We start from the raw sequence: 12,797 nt of genomic DNA, 5'->3' as shown, positions 1-12,797 counted from the left end.
GATTCCTAACCACTGCGCCACCGGGGAAGCCCCTCCCTTTGGGATCCTGAGCTCACTCCCTGCTCTGACCACCTTGCCCTGTGGCCCTGGGTGGGTCACTGCCCTTCTCCGGGCCAGTGAGAGCAGAGGCACACCCAGTGTGTGCCTGACCTCTGTGCCCTTGCACACGCGTGTGCAGGTCGTACGTCCACGTGTCAGTGTCACGTCTCTCAGTGACACTCGGTGCCGGGGGGGCTCTGAGTCGGGGCCCGCTGCCCTGGCTGCCGCCCAGCCGCTCACGCCTCTTTGCAGGTCATCAGCCACGATACCCGCCGGTTCCGCTTTGCTCTGCCGTCGCCCCAGCACGTCCTGGGCCTCCCTGTCGGTGAGTGCGGCCCCAGCCCCGCGCACGCGGAGCCGGTGCTGGGGCACAGAGCTGGGGACTTTGCATTGCAGTTAGTGCAGGGAAGGCTTCAGGGAGGAGGTGGCAGCCACCCTGGGCCTTCAAGGGTGAGTGTCCGAATAAGAGGCCGGATGCTTCAGTGTCCCCGGCCGTGGCACGAGCAAAGGCAGAGAGCTGGGACGTGCTGGGCATCCCTGGGGGTGGCACAGGGGGCGCTGGGAGCCGAGGCCAGGCTAGGCTCTGAGTGCTGGGCGGGCTGCGGGGAGTGGGCTGGCCAGACCCAGGGGGCCCCGCGGGGACAGTCCGCCCAGGCCCACTCCTGCCGTCCTGCAGGCCAGCACATCTACCTCTCGGCCCGGATCGATGGCAACCTAGTCATTCGGCCCTACACGCCCGTCTCCAGCGATGATGACAAGGGCTTTGTGGACCTGGTCATCAAGGTGAGGTCTTGGGGCCACAGCTGCTTGGGGCGGGGGCGACCCCCTCGCAGCCAAGGCCCCACAGTCCGGCCTCTGAAGGCCCTGTGCTCGCTGTGCCTGCAGATCATAGCCCTTAGCACGAGCCAGGCTTTGGGGTCTCGGCAGGGGGCAGGGGCCGGGCTCAGGCCGAGCATGTGCAGACGAGGGGCCAGGCAGGCCCACCAGCCCGCGGAGGGCTCGCCTTCCTGCTCTCGGACCGGCGAGGCCCGGTGAGCTGGGCACCTGCTCTTCCCCTGAGAAGCACCCCACGGGCCCGCTGGGGCTGCGCTATGAGGAGCTCACGGGGCCTCGTCTGGGGGCCGGGGTGAGGGGCTCTCTGGGATCCATCACCGGTCAGGGGCTGGGGGTACGCTGTGGGAAGATGTAGCCATCAGAAGCAACAGACCAGAGACACATAGAACAACCAGCGAGGATCTTAAAAAACAAGATGCTGAAAAGAAGGAGGAATGACAACTAGAGCCCGGTACATTTTTATGAAAATTAGAAACACAAACTTTCCAGCAGTGATCCGTGTTCTCTGATGACACACCTCAAAGTGTGAACCAGCCCAGGCTGGTGGGCTGGGCGTTAGAGACCCTCCCTAGTCAAGGCCCAAACCTCCACGGCCGCCCTGGCTCAGCACCCCCAGGGACCAGGCTTGCTCTCTCAACTCCACTGTGCAGGCCTCAGGGCCCCCTCACTGGACCCTTGGGTGGGGGGACAGGAGCAGAGACCCCCGCTGGGCCTCAGCTTCAGCCCTGGGTCTTACAGGGTCCTGGGCTGGGCGCTGTGTCTGTGAGGGCAGGAAGGGAGCTGGGCCTGTCAGTCCTGGCTCTGGCCTGGATCTCCTCTTCACTTGGTATCATTTAGACCCTGTGCTGGGTGCCCAGGCCCACCCGGCCTCGGTATCTTGTCTTTGGCTGGAGAGTGGACCCTGAACAGGTGGTCACACAGAGGTCAGTGTTTGTTCAGGGGACAAGCACAAGAGACTGAGCACCTAGAGTGGGCACCAGAGCTGGGGCAGGGGTGGGGTGATGAGAGCTGCCCCCCTGAGCAGGCAACAGTGAGGCAAGATCTGGCGGCTGAGGAGGCGGCAGCCAGGTGGAGACCGAGGAAAAGGACCTTCCAGGTGCAAAGGCCCTGAGGTCAGGAGGAGGCTTGAGGACTTGAGGGACCGAAAAGGGAGAGGTCAGCAGGGCCAGGCAGATCCTTGGAGGCCCTGGTCGTCTGGGGCTTTGTCTGGAAGGAAAGGGAAGGTGGTGAGAGTTCAAGCATCTGTTCTTGCTGAAGTCACTCGAGCCAGATGTGGAGAAGGTGTTGGGGGGATTCAAGTAGAGATGGAATACTCACCTGGACCAGGCCCTTCCTGGCTTGGAGACCTCACTGGCCCCCTTGGCCCCGACCGAAAGTCAGGGCCCCAGCCTGGCACGCAGTGGGGCCTGCCCACTCTCCCTCCACTCTCCCTGCCCCGCACCCCAGACACACAGACACATCCCCTGTGCTGTAGCCACGAGCTCTTCTCCCCACCCCACCCCCGAGGTCCCAAGCCCTATTAGGCCCCCTGGCCTTTGCCCACGCTGTCCCTCCCCCACCGCCCCTCCCCCATCTCTGCTCATCACTCCTGCTTGTCCTTCAAGGCCCAGCACAAATGCCCCCTGTGCAGCCATCCCAGCCCTGGAGCTCCTCCTCTGTCTGCCCATCTCTCTGTACGAGGGTTGTAGCACATCCCTTTTTCCAAAGCTGAAATCCCAAAGGGCACAGGGAAGGAAATTGTTCCAAGAGTGATGTTTTTATGGCAGCACGAAGTGGAAAGAATTGAACATCCACCAGCAGGGCCTGGTGAGCCGGCTTCCCAGAGCCTTTACTGAGCTGACAGCCATGAGGATCTCCTGCTGGCGCGGGGTTGCGGGGCGGGGGGTGGGGGGGTCACAGAGATGCTTCCTGGCAGAACATTATGCAGCAGGCCCTCGGGTCGCTGCCTTGGACACCAGGCTGATGCTTTGCCCTCCAAGGGGATGTTATGGAGAGGGCAGACCACTGGGGGGGATGGGACACAGACGGGTAAGTTTTGATGGGTGGAAGGGGCATCGTGTGAGAAGGCCACACGGCCGCAGAAGACCCCAGAAGAGTGTCTTCCCACTGTGGCCCAGAGCTCACCCCGGCAGCCCTGGGCATGGGGAGCTGAGGACTGTGGGTGTCTTGCAGGTTTACTTCAAAGACACCCACCCCAAGTTTCCCGCTGGAGGGAAGATGTCCCAGTACCTGGAAAGCATGAAGATTGGAGACACCATTGAGTTCCGAGGCCCAAATGGGCTGCTGGTCTACCAGGGCAAAGGTGATCCGGGTTGGACTCCCCGAGGACCCAGTGGGTGCGGTGGATGCTGGGTGCAGGTCCCAACTCTGCTGCTGTCTGGATGGGTGACTCTCGTAGGGCAAGCCGTCTCCTCTCTGGGGCCTCCGTTTCCCTGGCTGTTAGGAATTAAGGTGGCCAGCACAGGGGTTGCAGACCAGCTGCCTCTGGGGGCCAAATGCGGCCCACAGACCAGCTTTGTTTGGCTGAAAACAAACAAAGGGGAGGCTTGAGCTGGGACGCCTCTGATTCTCCAGGCTCCCTGCTCCCCAGCCATCCGCGGTGAGGGACTCATCCTCGGGCTCCTCTTGGCATTTGAGCTGGTCCCGATCCCGCCTTCCCATCCCCCTCACCCTGACTGGCTGGGGGCTGTGGTGGCCGCTGCACCCAAACCCCTGAGGCGGGGGCGGCTTCTCCAGCCCTTCCGACCCCCAAGCACAGCATACAGCATGTCCGAGAGCTGGGCCTCACGCCTTCTCCTCTCCCCAGGAAAGTTTGCCATCCGTCCGGACAAGAAATCCAACCCTGTCATCACAGCGGTGAAGTGTGTGGGCATGATTGCAGGAGGAACGGGTATGTGGACCCGGAGCCCCTCACTGAGTCCCTAGCGGGCGGATGTCGTGGTTCGGGGCCAGGGTGTGGGACGTGCCACAGATTACAAGTGACTGGGAGCTTCCCAAGGTCAGGGACCCGGACCCAGTTGTCCTGGCAGCTCTCTGGGCATCTGCCTGGCACCGGGCCTGCGCGTATGCAGCAGGCGCTCACGCGGTGTGTGGGGGGTGGCTGTGTTGCAGGCATCACCCCAATGCTGCAGCTGATCCGTGCCATCATGAAGGACCCGGATGATCAAACCGTGTGCCACCTGCTCTTTGCCAACCAGGTCAGTGGGTGGTCCTGAGGTCTGCAAACCCGACTCCTGCTGAGAGGGGGCGAGGCCCAGCAGGCACTGCTCAGGGGTCTGCATGGCTTTGCGGAGATGCTCAGGGAGGCTGAAATGTGAGGGGTGCTCTGAATGTTCTGTGCACAGCAGCCCTCGCAGGGGCTGGCGGGGTCGGGCTTTTCAGTGCGGAGCTCAGCGTCTGACCCGAGTGGGGCTGCTTTGGTGGAGGGGTGAGGCACCTGGAGCACCCACACCCCGAGATTCGCTCCTCTGGCTGCTTCCTTGGAACCTCAGGGTTCCCTTCACCGCACACAGAGTTTGGAACCCACCAGTGAAGTGGGGGGAGCCCGAAGGGCCGTTTTCACAGATGCCGTGCCAGGGTCCCATGTGCGCGAGGTCCCTGAGCTGGGGGAGTTGGGACAGGGTTTGGACCTGGGCTCCCCAGCTCCTGAATGCCTGTCCTCCTCCCCACACCCACTGCCTGCCCGCCCCGGCCTGCTGTGTGGCCTTGGACAAGTCACTCTCCCTTTCTGGGCTTTGCTCCCTCACTGTGGAATGAGCTGATGAAGCAAGGTCATCACAAGGGTCTTTCTAGGTTCAGTGTTTCATGACTGAATATGTGGATCGTATAGTGATGCCCCTCTTGGGGGAAGCTAAGACGAGGCACCCCCCGCCTGTGTGGGGGCCATGCCCAGGCCCCCTGCGCCTCTCAGATATGGTTCGGGTCAGTTTGCCCCTGGGTCCATCTGGCCCAGGCTCCGCCCCGTGTCATCTGTGAGGACACCGAGCCTGGAGGCAGAGGGGCCGGGCTGAGGTCCCACACAGCTGCAGAAAACTGCTCGGAGGCCAACTGAGGTGGCCTTGACTAGGGGTGGGTGGAAACAGCCAGAAATTCCAAGCTGGCTGGTGGGGTTGAGAGGGTGGGCGGCGTTCAGCTTGGTAGTGCTGGGGCAGTCTCTGTGGAGGCTGTCAGCCCTCTGTCGCCTGGACGGGCATCTTTGTACCCGTTTAGCAGGGGCGGTGGATTCTGTATCTCTTTCTGCATTTCAGTCAGTGCAATGTCACAAGCCTCTGGAAGCTCCACTCCTCACCCGTGAGGGAGGAGAGTGAAGAATGCAACTGAAGTATCATATGAAAATCGTTCTGACCTCAAGGTCCCTCTGAAGGGTCTCGGGGACCCCAGGGGTTTTGCAGGCCACACTGTGGGAACTGCTGCTTTGCTCCAGTTGAGTCGTTGCCCCTCCCTTCCCCCTCCTCAGTGACCTCCGTGCTCGGCTTGGACGGGGGCCACAGCCCCTCCATTTCCCCATCCGTAATGTAGGGTAACGGGAGACCCACCTCTCGGGACGGTTGTGAGGGTTGAGATGGCCTTGGATAGGAGCGTTTAACGTTGCAGACGTGTGCATTCTTCCTGGAGTGACCGAGTGATGGGAGTGGAGGCTGGTGGGGAGGCAGGTTGAGGACGGCATCCTGAGTCCAGGGGAGGCCGGGGCTCTGCCCCCAGCCTCAGCCTAAGGGAAGCACGACTTTTCAGAAGGGCATTAGGGGGTGTTAATAAACAGTGGGGCGACCTGGTTCTTGGACAGGGAGACTGATACTCTGAAGGTGTCGGTTTTTCATAAAGTAATACTCGAAGTCCCAGTGGGGATATTTTCTCCCCTTTAATATGACAAAATGATGCAATATGGCCTGGAAGACAAAGTACACGTGCACAGCCGAGAAAGTTTTGAAAAAGAAGAGTGACAAGGAAGAACTTAGCACACTGGATATTAAAACATACTGAAAAGTGTCAGTGATAAAAATAGCATGGTTCTGGGGCTTACTGGACTTAACTGCATTTCTGGGTAGCACAACAGGAAATCTAGACTGTGCTGGGACATGCTGGAACAAGTGGCTAGTTACACTTAAGTTAATTAAGATTGAACAACATTAAAAACTCACTTTCCCAGTCTCACTAGCCATATTTCATTGGTTCCATAGCCACATGTGGCCAGTGGTTACCCTATTGGATAACACAGATCTATTGTAGAACATTCCCATCATTGTAGAAAACTCCGTTGAACAGCCCTGGCCTAGAAACAGACCCAAGTGTAGGTGAGACTTTGTATCTGATGCAGGTGACATACCAAACCTGAAAAGAGAAAGGAAAAGGAGTGTTGAGTTAGTTGCTACGCACTTGGGAAAAACGAAGTAGATCCCTACCTTACCTTATACAAAAATGAAGTTTAGGTTAAAGATATACATGTAAAAAATTGAAGCTTTAAAAGTAGAAGGTGAGCATTTTTACAGGAAGTATTGATGAATGAGTGAACAAGGATGGTCAGTCTAAGCAAGACACCAGGGAGAGCCCGTCAAGGAGAAGACTGATGGAACCATCTGCTTAAAAATGAAAAGCTCCCCTGGGGAAAAACACAAACTATAAATAAGGTAGAAAGATAAGTAACTGGGGATGAGACATATAATGCATCACCAATGAAAATTAATATCCTTCATATAAAAAGTTTTTACAAACTAATAAGAAAAGATATTACTAGACCAGTGACAAACTTATTAATAATAAAAAATAAAACATAAGCTTTACTTTCCATTAATCTGATTGGCAAAGCTTAAAGGCTCATTACCCAGCGCTGGTAGAGGTGTTGGGAGACGGATACTCCAGGGCATGCTGCTGGCGTGTGCCTTGGTGTGGCCTACCTGGGGATTGTAAAGCAGCTGCTTGTGTTGAACGCCCTCACCACGTGGAATTTTCTACCCTGAACTCCACTCCCTCACGTTTATCCTCAGGAACAGGGCAGTGAGGGTGGTCAGAGAGGCATTGTTCATAAACAGGATGCTCAGAGACGCAAGAGGGAAGAAATATGGGGATATATGTATACATATAGCTGATTCACTTCGTTATACAGCAGAAACTAACACACCATTGTAAAGCAATCAATACTCCAATAAAAATGTTAAAAAAACAAAAACAAAAAAACGAGGAAAAGAGGATGCTCTGAACCATCTCCACGCCTCTCCCGTCGTCTGCCTCACCCAGCCTGGGGGCTCAGTAGAGGTTTGTGAGCCGGTGACCTTTTCTGCTCGACAGAGCTCTTTGGCCCCCAGTTTCACAACAGTCTTATGAGATCAGTCACGCCACCCACTGGCCTGAGGAGCCCTGTCCGTCTGTGAGTGACCTGCAAACATAACAGGGCAAAGTCTGTGGTTAGGAATGGAAAGAGGGGCTGTTTCCGGAGCAGATTGCTGATGCTCCCTGCGGGTCTGAGAAGGCTTCCTGGAGGAGGTGACAAGCTGAACTCTACACGGCCACGTGGGGCTGGCTAAATGAAATCAGTGGGGATGGAAAGTGGGGAGCTGCAGGCCAAGCAGGGGGGTTGGCGTGGGCAAGGCTGCGGAGGAACAGGTGTGATCTGGGGAAGTAGTATCTGTATCTCCTAGGCTGTGGATGTACAAGCTGAGACGCCAGAACATAGAAAGACCTGGATTTTCCCTGGAAGCTTTGCCAAGGGTGCGGCCCATGGGTGGGCGGGATGACGGGGGTCTCCAAAGGCAGTCCCTGTCTCTGGCCCTCCTGACCGCCGGGTCCTGTCCCCCCGCAGACTGAGAAGGACATCCTGCTGCGGCCCGAGCTGGAGGAGCTGAGGAACGAACATTCTGCGCGCTTCAAGCTCTGGTACACGGTGGACAAAGCCCCTGAAGGTGAGAGCGCCCAGGCGGCTGGGCTGGGTGGAGGTGCCGGCCCCCGCTCGCCGGGCGGAGCCCTCTGCCGTGGTGGAGGCTTCTGCTAGCATGGTCTCCTTTGGTGCTCCCTGTGTCCCTGAGAGAGGAAGGTGATGAGGAAAGAGGGATGAGAGAGGGAACGCAGGTGCCCCACAGCACACAGTGAGAAAACCCCAGAGCTAGGGCTTGAATTCACGCCCGCCTCCTCCAGAGCCCCAGACCTTCCCCTGCCTGCCCTGCTCTCAGCTGGACAAAGAAGGCCGGCGTTCTCCCCTTGGGCTGGGGCTCACCCTGGGGCAGGTCTCCAGGGCCAGTGCTGGGGGTGAGGGTGAGTGTTTCCACATTGCAGTGTATACCCTGTAAGGCACTTTACACCCGTTTTCTCTGGAATCATCAGCCCTGGAGTGTGGGCTGGGCTGGTGTACAGTTACCTTCATTCTACCTATCCAGGCGTTTAAGCTGTTTGCCAAGGTCACATAGGAGGCGGTGAATGAGGGCTGCCCCTAAAACCTGAAACAAGGTTGCCCTCTGGGAGCTAAACTCTACGCCATTCTCCTGCCTTAGGTAGATGTGGTTACAAAAAATATCTTAACTTCTTCTCTGTTGTAAGAAGAGCAGCAGCTGAGGCTTCTCGGAAGATAACACCAGTGATGTTTGGCTTCAGGGTTAGGGGACTATATAGGCAGTGGTGGGGACTGTGGGGAATTGGAGAGCATCTGCCTGTGCAGAGGGGCAGCCCCCTCCCAGCTGCGGGCAGCCCTGCTGTACAGGAGTACCGCCCTGGAGGCCAGCCTTTCCATTTTCCAGGGGAACCTGGGGGCCTGCACTTTGATGGGAAAATTTTTAAATATTAGAAACTGGACATTTTCAGAGCCCCCCCGTGGGTACCAGCTTGCTGCCACACTGCCCTCGCTTTGCCTCCTGCTCCTCACACGGCCCCCCGGTTCCCTGGGACTCAACCGCCACAGTGTGGGGGACAGACCACCCTCTGCTTGCCCCAGAAATGAGCAGGCGGGCTCTGGGGGTACCCATCTCAAGAGGGTCCATCCCTGAGAGAGGAGCCACCCTCCTGGGTTGACCAGATCGGATCCTGGGCCCCCTGGTGGATCCATGGACCCGACAGTCTTGTTCCGGGGCCTCTGGCTGGACCAGCCGTCCTGGGCCCACCCGTGTCTCAGTGGGTCTCCTCCTGGTCGGACCCCTCACTCTGTGTGTTCCCGAAACCAGCCTGGCCCGAGCTGATGTTCTAGTTGGGGAGGATGAACAGGAAACAGGTTAATTAGTAAATTATAAAGTACAGTAGCAGGTGATTAGTGAGACCCAGGAAAGACAAAGTAGAGTCATAGAGCGTGGTGGTCGGACAGGAGGCACTGGCTCTGGGAGTCCGAGCTTCCAGTAAAGAAAGGAATATTTATCTTGTACCCACGTCTCATTCAAAAGGGGGAAGTGAAAGCTGGTTTAGCTCCCTTCTGGTTGCAGGTTCTAGAGTGTGGTCAGGTAGGCTCATTGGCCACGATGGGAGTGTCCTTGCAGGGGCCTCTACCCCTGTCGCCTGCACACGGCCTGGCCTCAGGAGGAGTGGACACTGCCCTCTGGTGGTGACCCCTGGCAGCGCCTATACCGAAGTGCCTCCTGGGGGCAGTTTTAAGAGTAACCAGTTACTGGCCGAGGAGAGACACAGTTGGGTAGTCTCCCGGCATTGTACACTTACGTTTATTATTACCCTGACCACAGTTCGAGAGTAGTTCGGGTATTGCAGCGACATTAGGTGTAAGCTGAAAAGGGTAGACGCTGAGAAGGAAAATGGTACCAGGCCAGCGGGCAGTTGTGGAGCTAAGCAGAAGAACAGGGGAGAGGGGCCAGCTGACTCTGTTTCCCCTACAAAGTCACCTTCAGTATACATGTAAAGAAAAATACACTATCTAAAAACGTCTTTGTGGAATTGAGATGTGTCTTACATACCTGTACATTCATTACACTAGCAAATATGGTTTAGCCCCATGCAGTTGTTTTCAAAGTAATTTTAGATCTGTTAATAAAATGTTATCTACCTACCTATGTCCCGCCTTGTTCCAGAGGGATTTTAGGCACCTTACAAAGACTCGTAGAATGAGTCGGAGTGGTATAAATGGAAAGTGGGAGTGAAGGAAAAACAAGGGCAGGGCCATAAAATGGAATTGGGAATGAGGTTTGTACAGAAGCTGGACTGTGATGCACTCTTGCTGTGGGTGGCCATGGATATCACTCTGAGCTACCCAGCAGCCAAAGTGAAAAGGGAGATGGGGTCAGTTACTCAGCTTAGTGTCCATGAGGTAAAGAATACCCCATTGCTCAGCACAGCAGACTCTTCCTCATCCCAAGACCAGCTGGGACTGGCTTGGCCCCTCGCAAGGGACCCCCCCCCATGGAGTGTACATGATGTGGTGCAGAGGGCATCGTCTGCCGTGAAGGGGGAGGACGGCCCAGAGCGCAGATGTGGAAGCCAAGGCGTAGATCGGAGCCAGAGTGGAGCCGGGCTGGGTGCCGCCTCCTCCCCCTCTCCTCGGGCCCCAGTCATCAGAGCCCCATTCTCCTGGCAGAGCCCTGCCAGCCTGCCGTCCCCGTGGGCCCACCGTGTGCCTGGAACTGGCTGGTTCCCCTCCCTGAGCAGCCCCTGCTGGCAGGTCAGTCCCGAGGCCCCTGCCAGCCTCGGGGCACCAGGTTCTCGCCGCGGGCACCAGCAGTGACTTGTAGGAATAAAAGGTGGCTCTGGATCTCAGGTGAAACCTGGAGACACGCTGCGCGTGTACATGTGCGTGTGCGAGACAGGGAGGCCAGCAGGACCTAGAGGAGCTGCTGCTGCCACGAGGGTCCTGCATCTGGAGCTTCAGCCTGGGTCCTGGCCTTGCTGTTTTCAGGCTCACCGATTGCTTATTTGGGACGCATTCCTTTACTCATTATTTACTGAGTAGCTACTGTGTGGGGGGGCTGTCTGGGCACTGGGACCACGGCTGTGGACCAGACACTGCTCCTCGTGGACCGACACGCAGTAGAGGGAAGAGTCAGACAGTGGGCACAGGGCCGGTAGGTATCATGGAGGGTGGTGGGGTAGGAAATGTCACCCTGACCAGCCTGGCGCTGGCTGGGGGACCTCTGGGACCTGGGGCTAATGTCCCAGCCCTGTCCGTGCCTTTTTGTGTGACCTGGGACAACTCAACGCTGGGTCCTCTTGGCCTCAGTTTCCACATCTGTAAAACGGGATCAGTAACCCCTGCCCTGTCCGCCCACAGGGCGGTTCTGAGGGCCACATGAGAGGCCAGTGGAAGTGAAATGCTTTGCACGCTGTGAAGCGTGGTGGGGGAATGTAGATGGGCTTGCCTTTGTGGTACAGGTGAGCCAGGCTTGGGGGCAGGGGATCCGGGTGAGGGTTTACTTGGCTCAGCCTCTTCGTTCTTCAGTGTTTGTGGAAAGAAGGGAGGAATTCATGGCACAGGAACTTCGTCACGGAGGAGAGGGTGCTGGGCGGGTGGGCAGTCGGCAGTTGGTCACACGGCCGTACTCGGGCTCACCTGGTCTCCTACCCCGCAGCCTGGGACTACAGCCAGGGCTTCGTGAACGAGGAGATGATCCGGGACCACCTTCCGCCCCCAGAGGAGGAGCCGCTGGTGCTGATGTGCGGACCCCCGCCCATGATCCAGTACGCCTGCCTGCCCAACCTGGAACGCGTGGGCCACCCCAAGGAGCGCTGCTTCGCCTTCTGATGGGCGGGTCCTGGCCACTGGCTCCGCCCCGCGCTCACCGCGCCCTGTCGCCCTGTCCCTGTCACCCTGTCCGTACCCACCCCTCCCGCTGTCGTTTCTTAACACCACTCTCCCCCACGTCTCCTGCTGCAGCCGGGTTCAGCCTGGCCTGCCCGTGCCTGGGAGGTCACCCCGCTGGGCTGGCCCCCGAGGGGCCCCTTTGGGAGCAGGGCTCTGTTACAGGTGGCCGCTGTCGGCCACCTTTAGGGCAGATTTCTGTCTGGGCCTCACTGGAGATGTCCCCCTCCCCGCTCCCCGCACAAAACACACACACTACTGGGCCGAGGCTGCCAGCGCCATGCTGCCCGCCCCCGCCCCCCCCCAGAGCATACCACACTCTGGAAATAAACATAAATATACGGGCAGCCCATAGCTGCAGGTGCCAGGCCCCTACCCACTGCCTGCTTCAGGGCCACAGCCAGGCCTCGGCACCTGACACTACGTCATAGGTAACACCAAAAAGTCCTCTTGACGGGCTGCTGGGGTGAGAGGCTACCCCGACCCCAGGGCACAGCAGGCCCGGCCAGCAGGGAGTTGGGCTCTCCCTGGGGCTGGGCTAGGAGGAGGGGGCTGACCAAGGGCCCTTCCATCTGGCACATGGGCCCTCCCAAAGCCTTCGCGTTTCCCCAAAACACCAGAACGTTCGGGCAGCTTTGGGAGTTCCAAGCAGTCGACCGCTGATAGACCAGCTTGGGGTCCCGGGCCACCAGTCCTGATGGGAGAGCTAAGATGATGTGTTTATCCCTCTGTCCCAGACCCCCCTCCTGCTGCCCTCACCCCAGGTGGGGGAGATTTTGAGCAGAGCCTCTTGTCTGAGGGACATTCTCCTTGGCCTCGACGTTGCCTTTAGACCACAGCGTGTCATCCTCTTGCATATCGGCTTTTCAGAGTCATTTATGAGCAAACATAACGTTGAAGTAAAACTTTGCTAATCTGAACACTTTTGCAGCTCCTGGAGGCTCTGTGACCTACGTCATTGTGGGAGCGGGGGAGGAAAGGGCTGTGTAGGGTCTGGCATTTATTTCTGATGTTTGTGTTTGTAGTAGAAAATTTGGGGACTTCCCTGGCAGTCCAGTGGTTAGGACTCCGTGCTTCCGCTGCAGGGGGCCTGGGTTTGAGCCCTGGTCGGGGAACTAATGGTCGGGGAACTAAGATCCCACAAGCTAATGTGGTGCAGCCAAAAAAAAAAAAAAAAAAAAAAAAAATTGGGAGAGTTCAGAAGAGTATACAC

General features: G+C 57.8%; 1 protein-coding gene across 3 annotated transcripts in view; it reads left to right on the top strand.

Moving 5' to 3' along the window:
- The window catches only part of CYB5R3 (cytochrome b5 reductase 3), a 24,800-nt gene extending 12,294 nt beyond the window's left edge, over positions 1–12,506 (top strand). For all 3 annotated transcript variants that reach the window (XM_024127472.3, XM_024127473.2, XM_055082758.1), the window contains exons 3-9: positions 292–364; positions 716–822; positions 3,046–3,175; positions 3,680–3,763; positions 3,985–4,070; positions 7,667–7,766; positions 11,355–12,506. In XM_024127472.3, the coding sequence (XP_023983240.1) occupies positions 292–364; positions 716–822; positions 3,046–3,175; positions 3,680–3,763; positions 3,985–4,070; positions 7,667–7,766; positions 11,355–11,527 (753 nt within the window). In that variant the 3' untranslated portion in view covers positions 11,528–12,506. The remainder of the gene's footprint in view (positions 1–291; positions 365–715; positions 823–3,045; positions 3,176–3,679; positions 3,764–3,984; positions 4,071–7,666; positions 7,767–11,354) is intronic.
- Positions 12,507–12,797: the final 291 nt, after the last annotated feature.

The sequence above is a fragment of the Physeter macrocephalus genome, unplaced genomic scaffold (assembly GCF_002837175.3).
Source record: "Physeter macrocephalus isolate SW-GA unplaced genomic scaffold, ASM283717v5 random_267, whole genome shotgun sequence".
Lineage (NCBI taxonomy): Eukaryota > Metazoa > Chordata > Mammalia > Artiodactyla > Physeteridae > Physeter > Physeter macrocephalus.
This window is presented reverse-complemented; position numbering and strand designations above follow the sequence as displayed.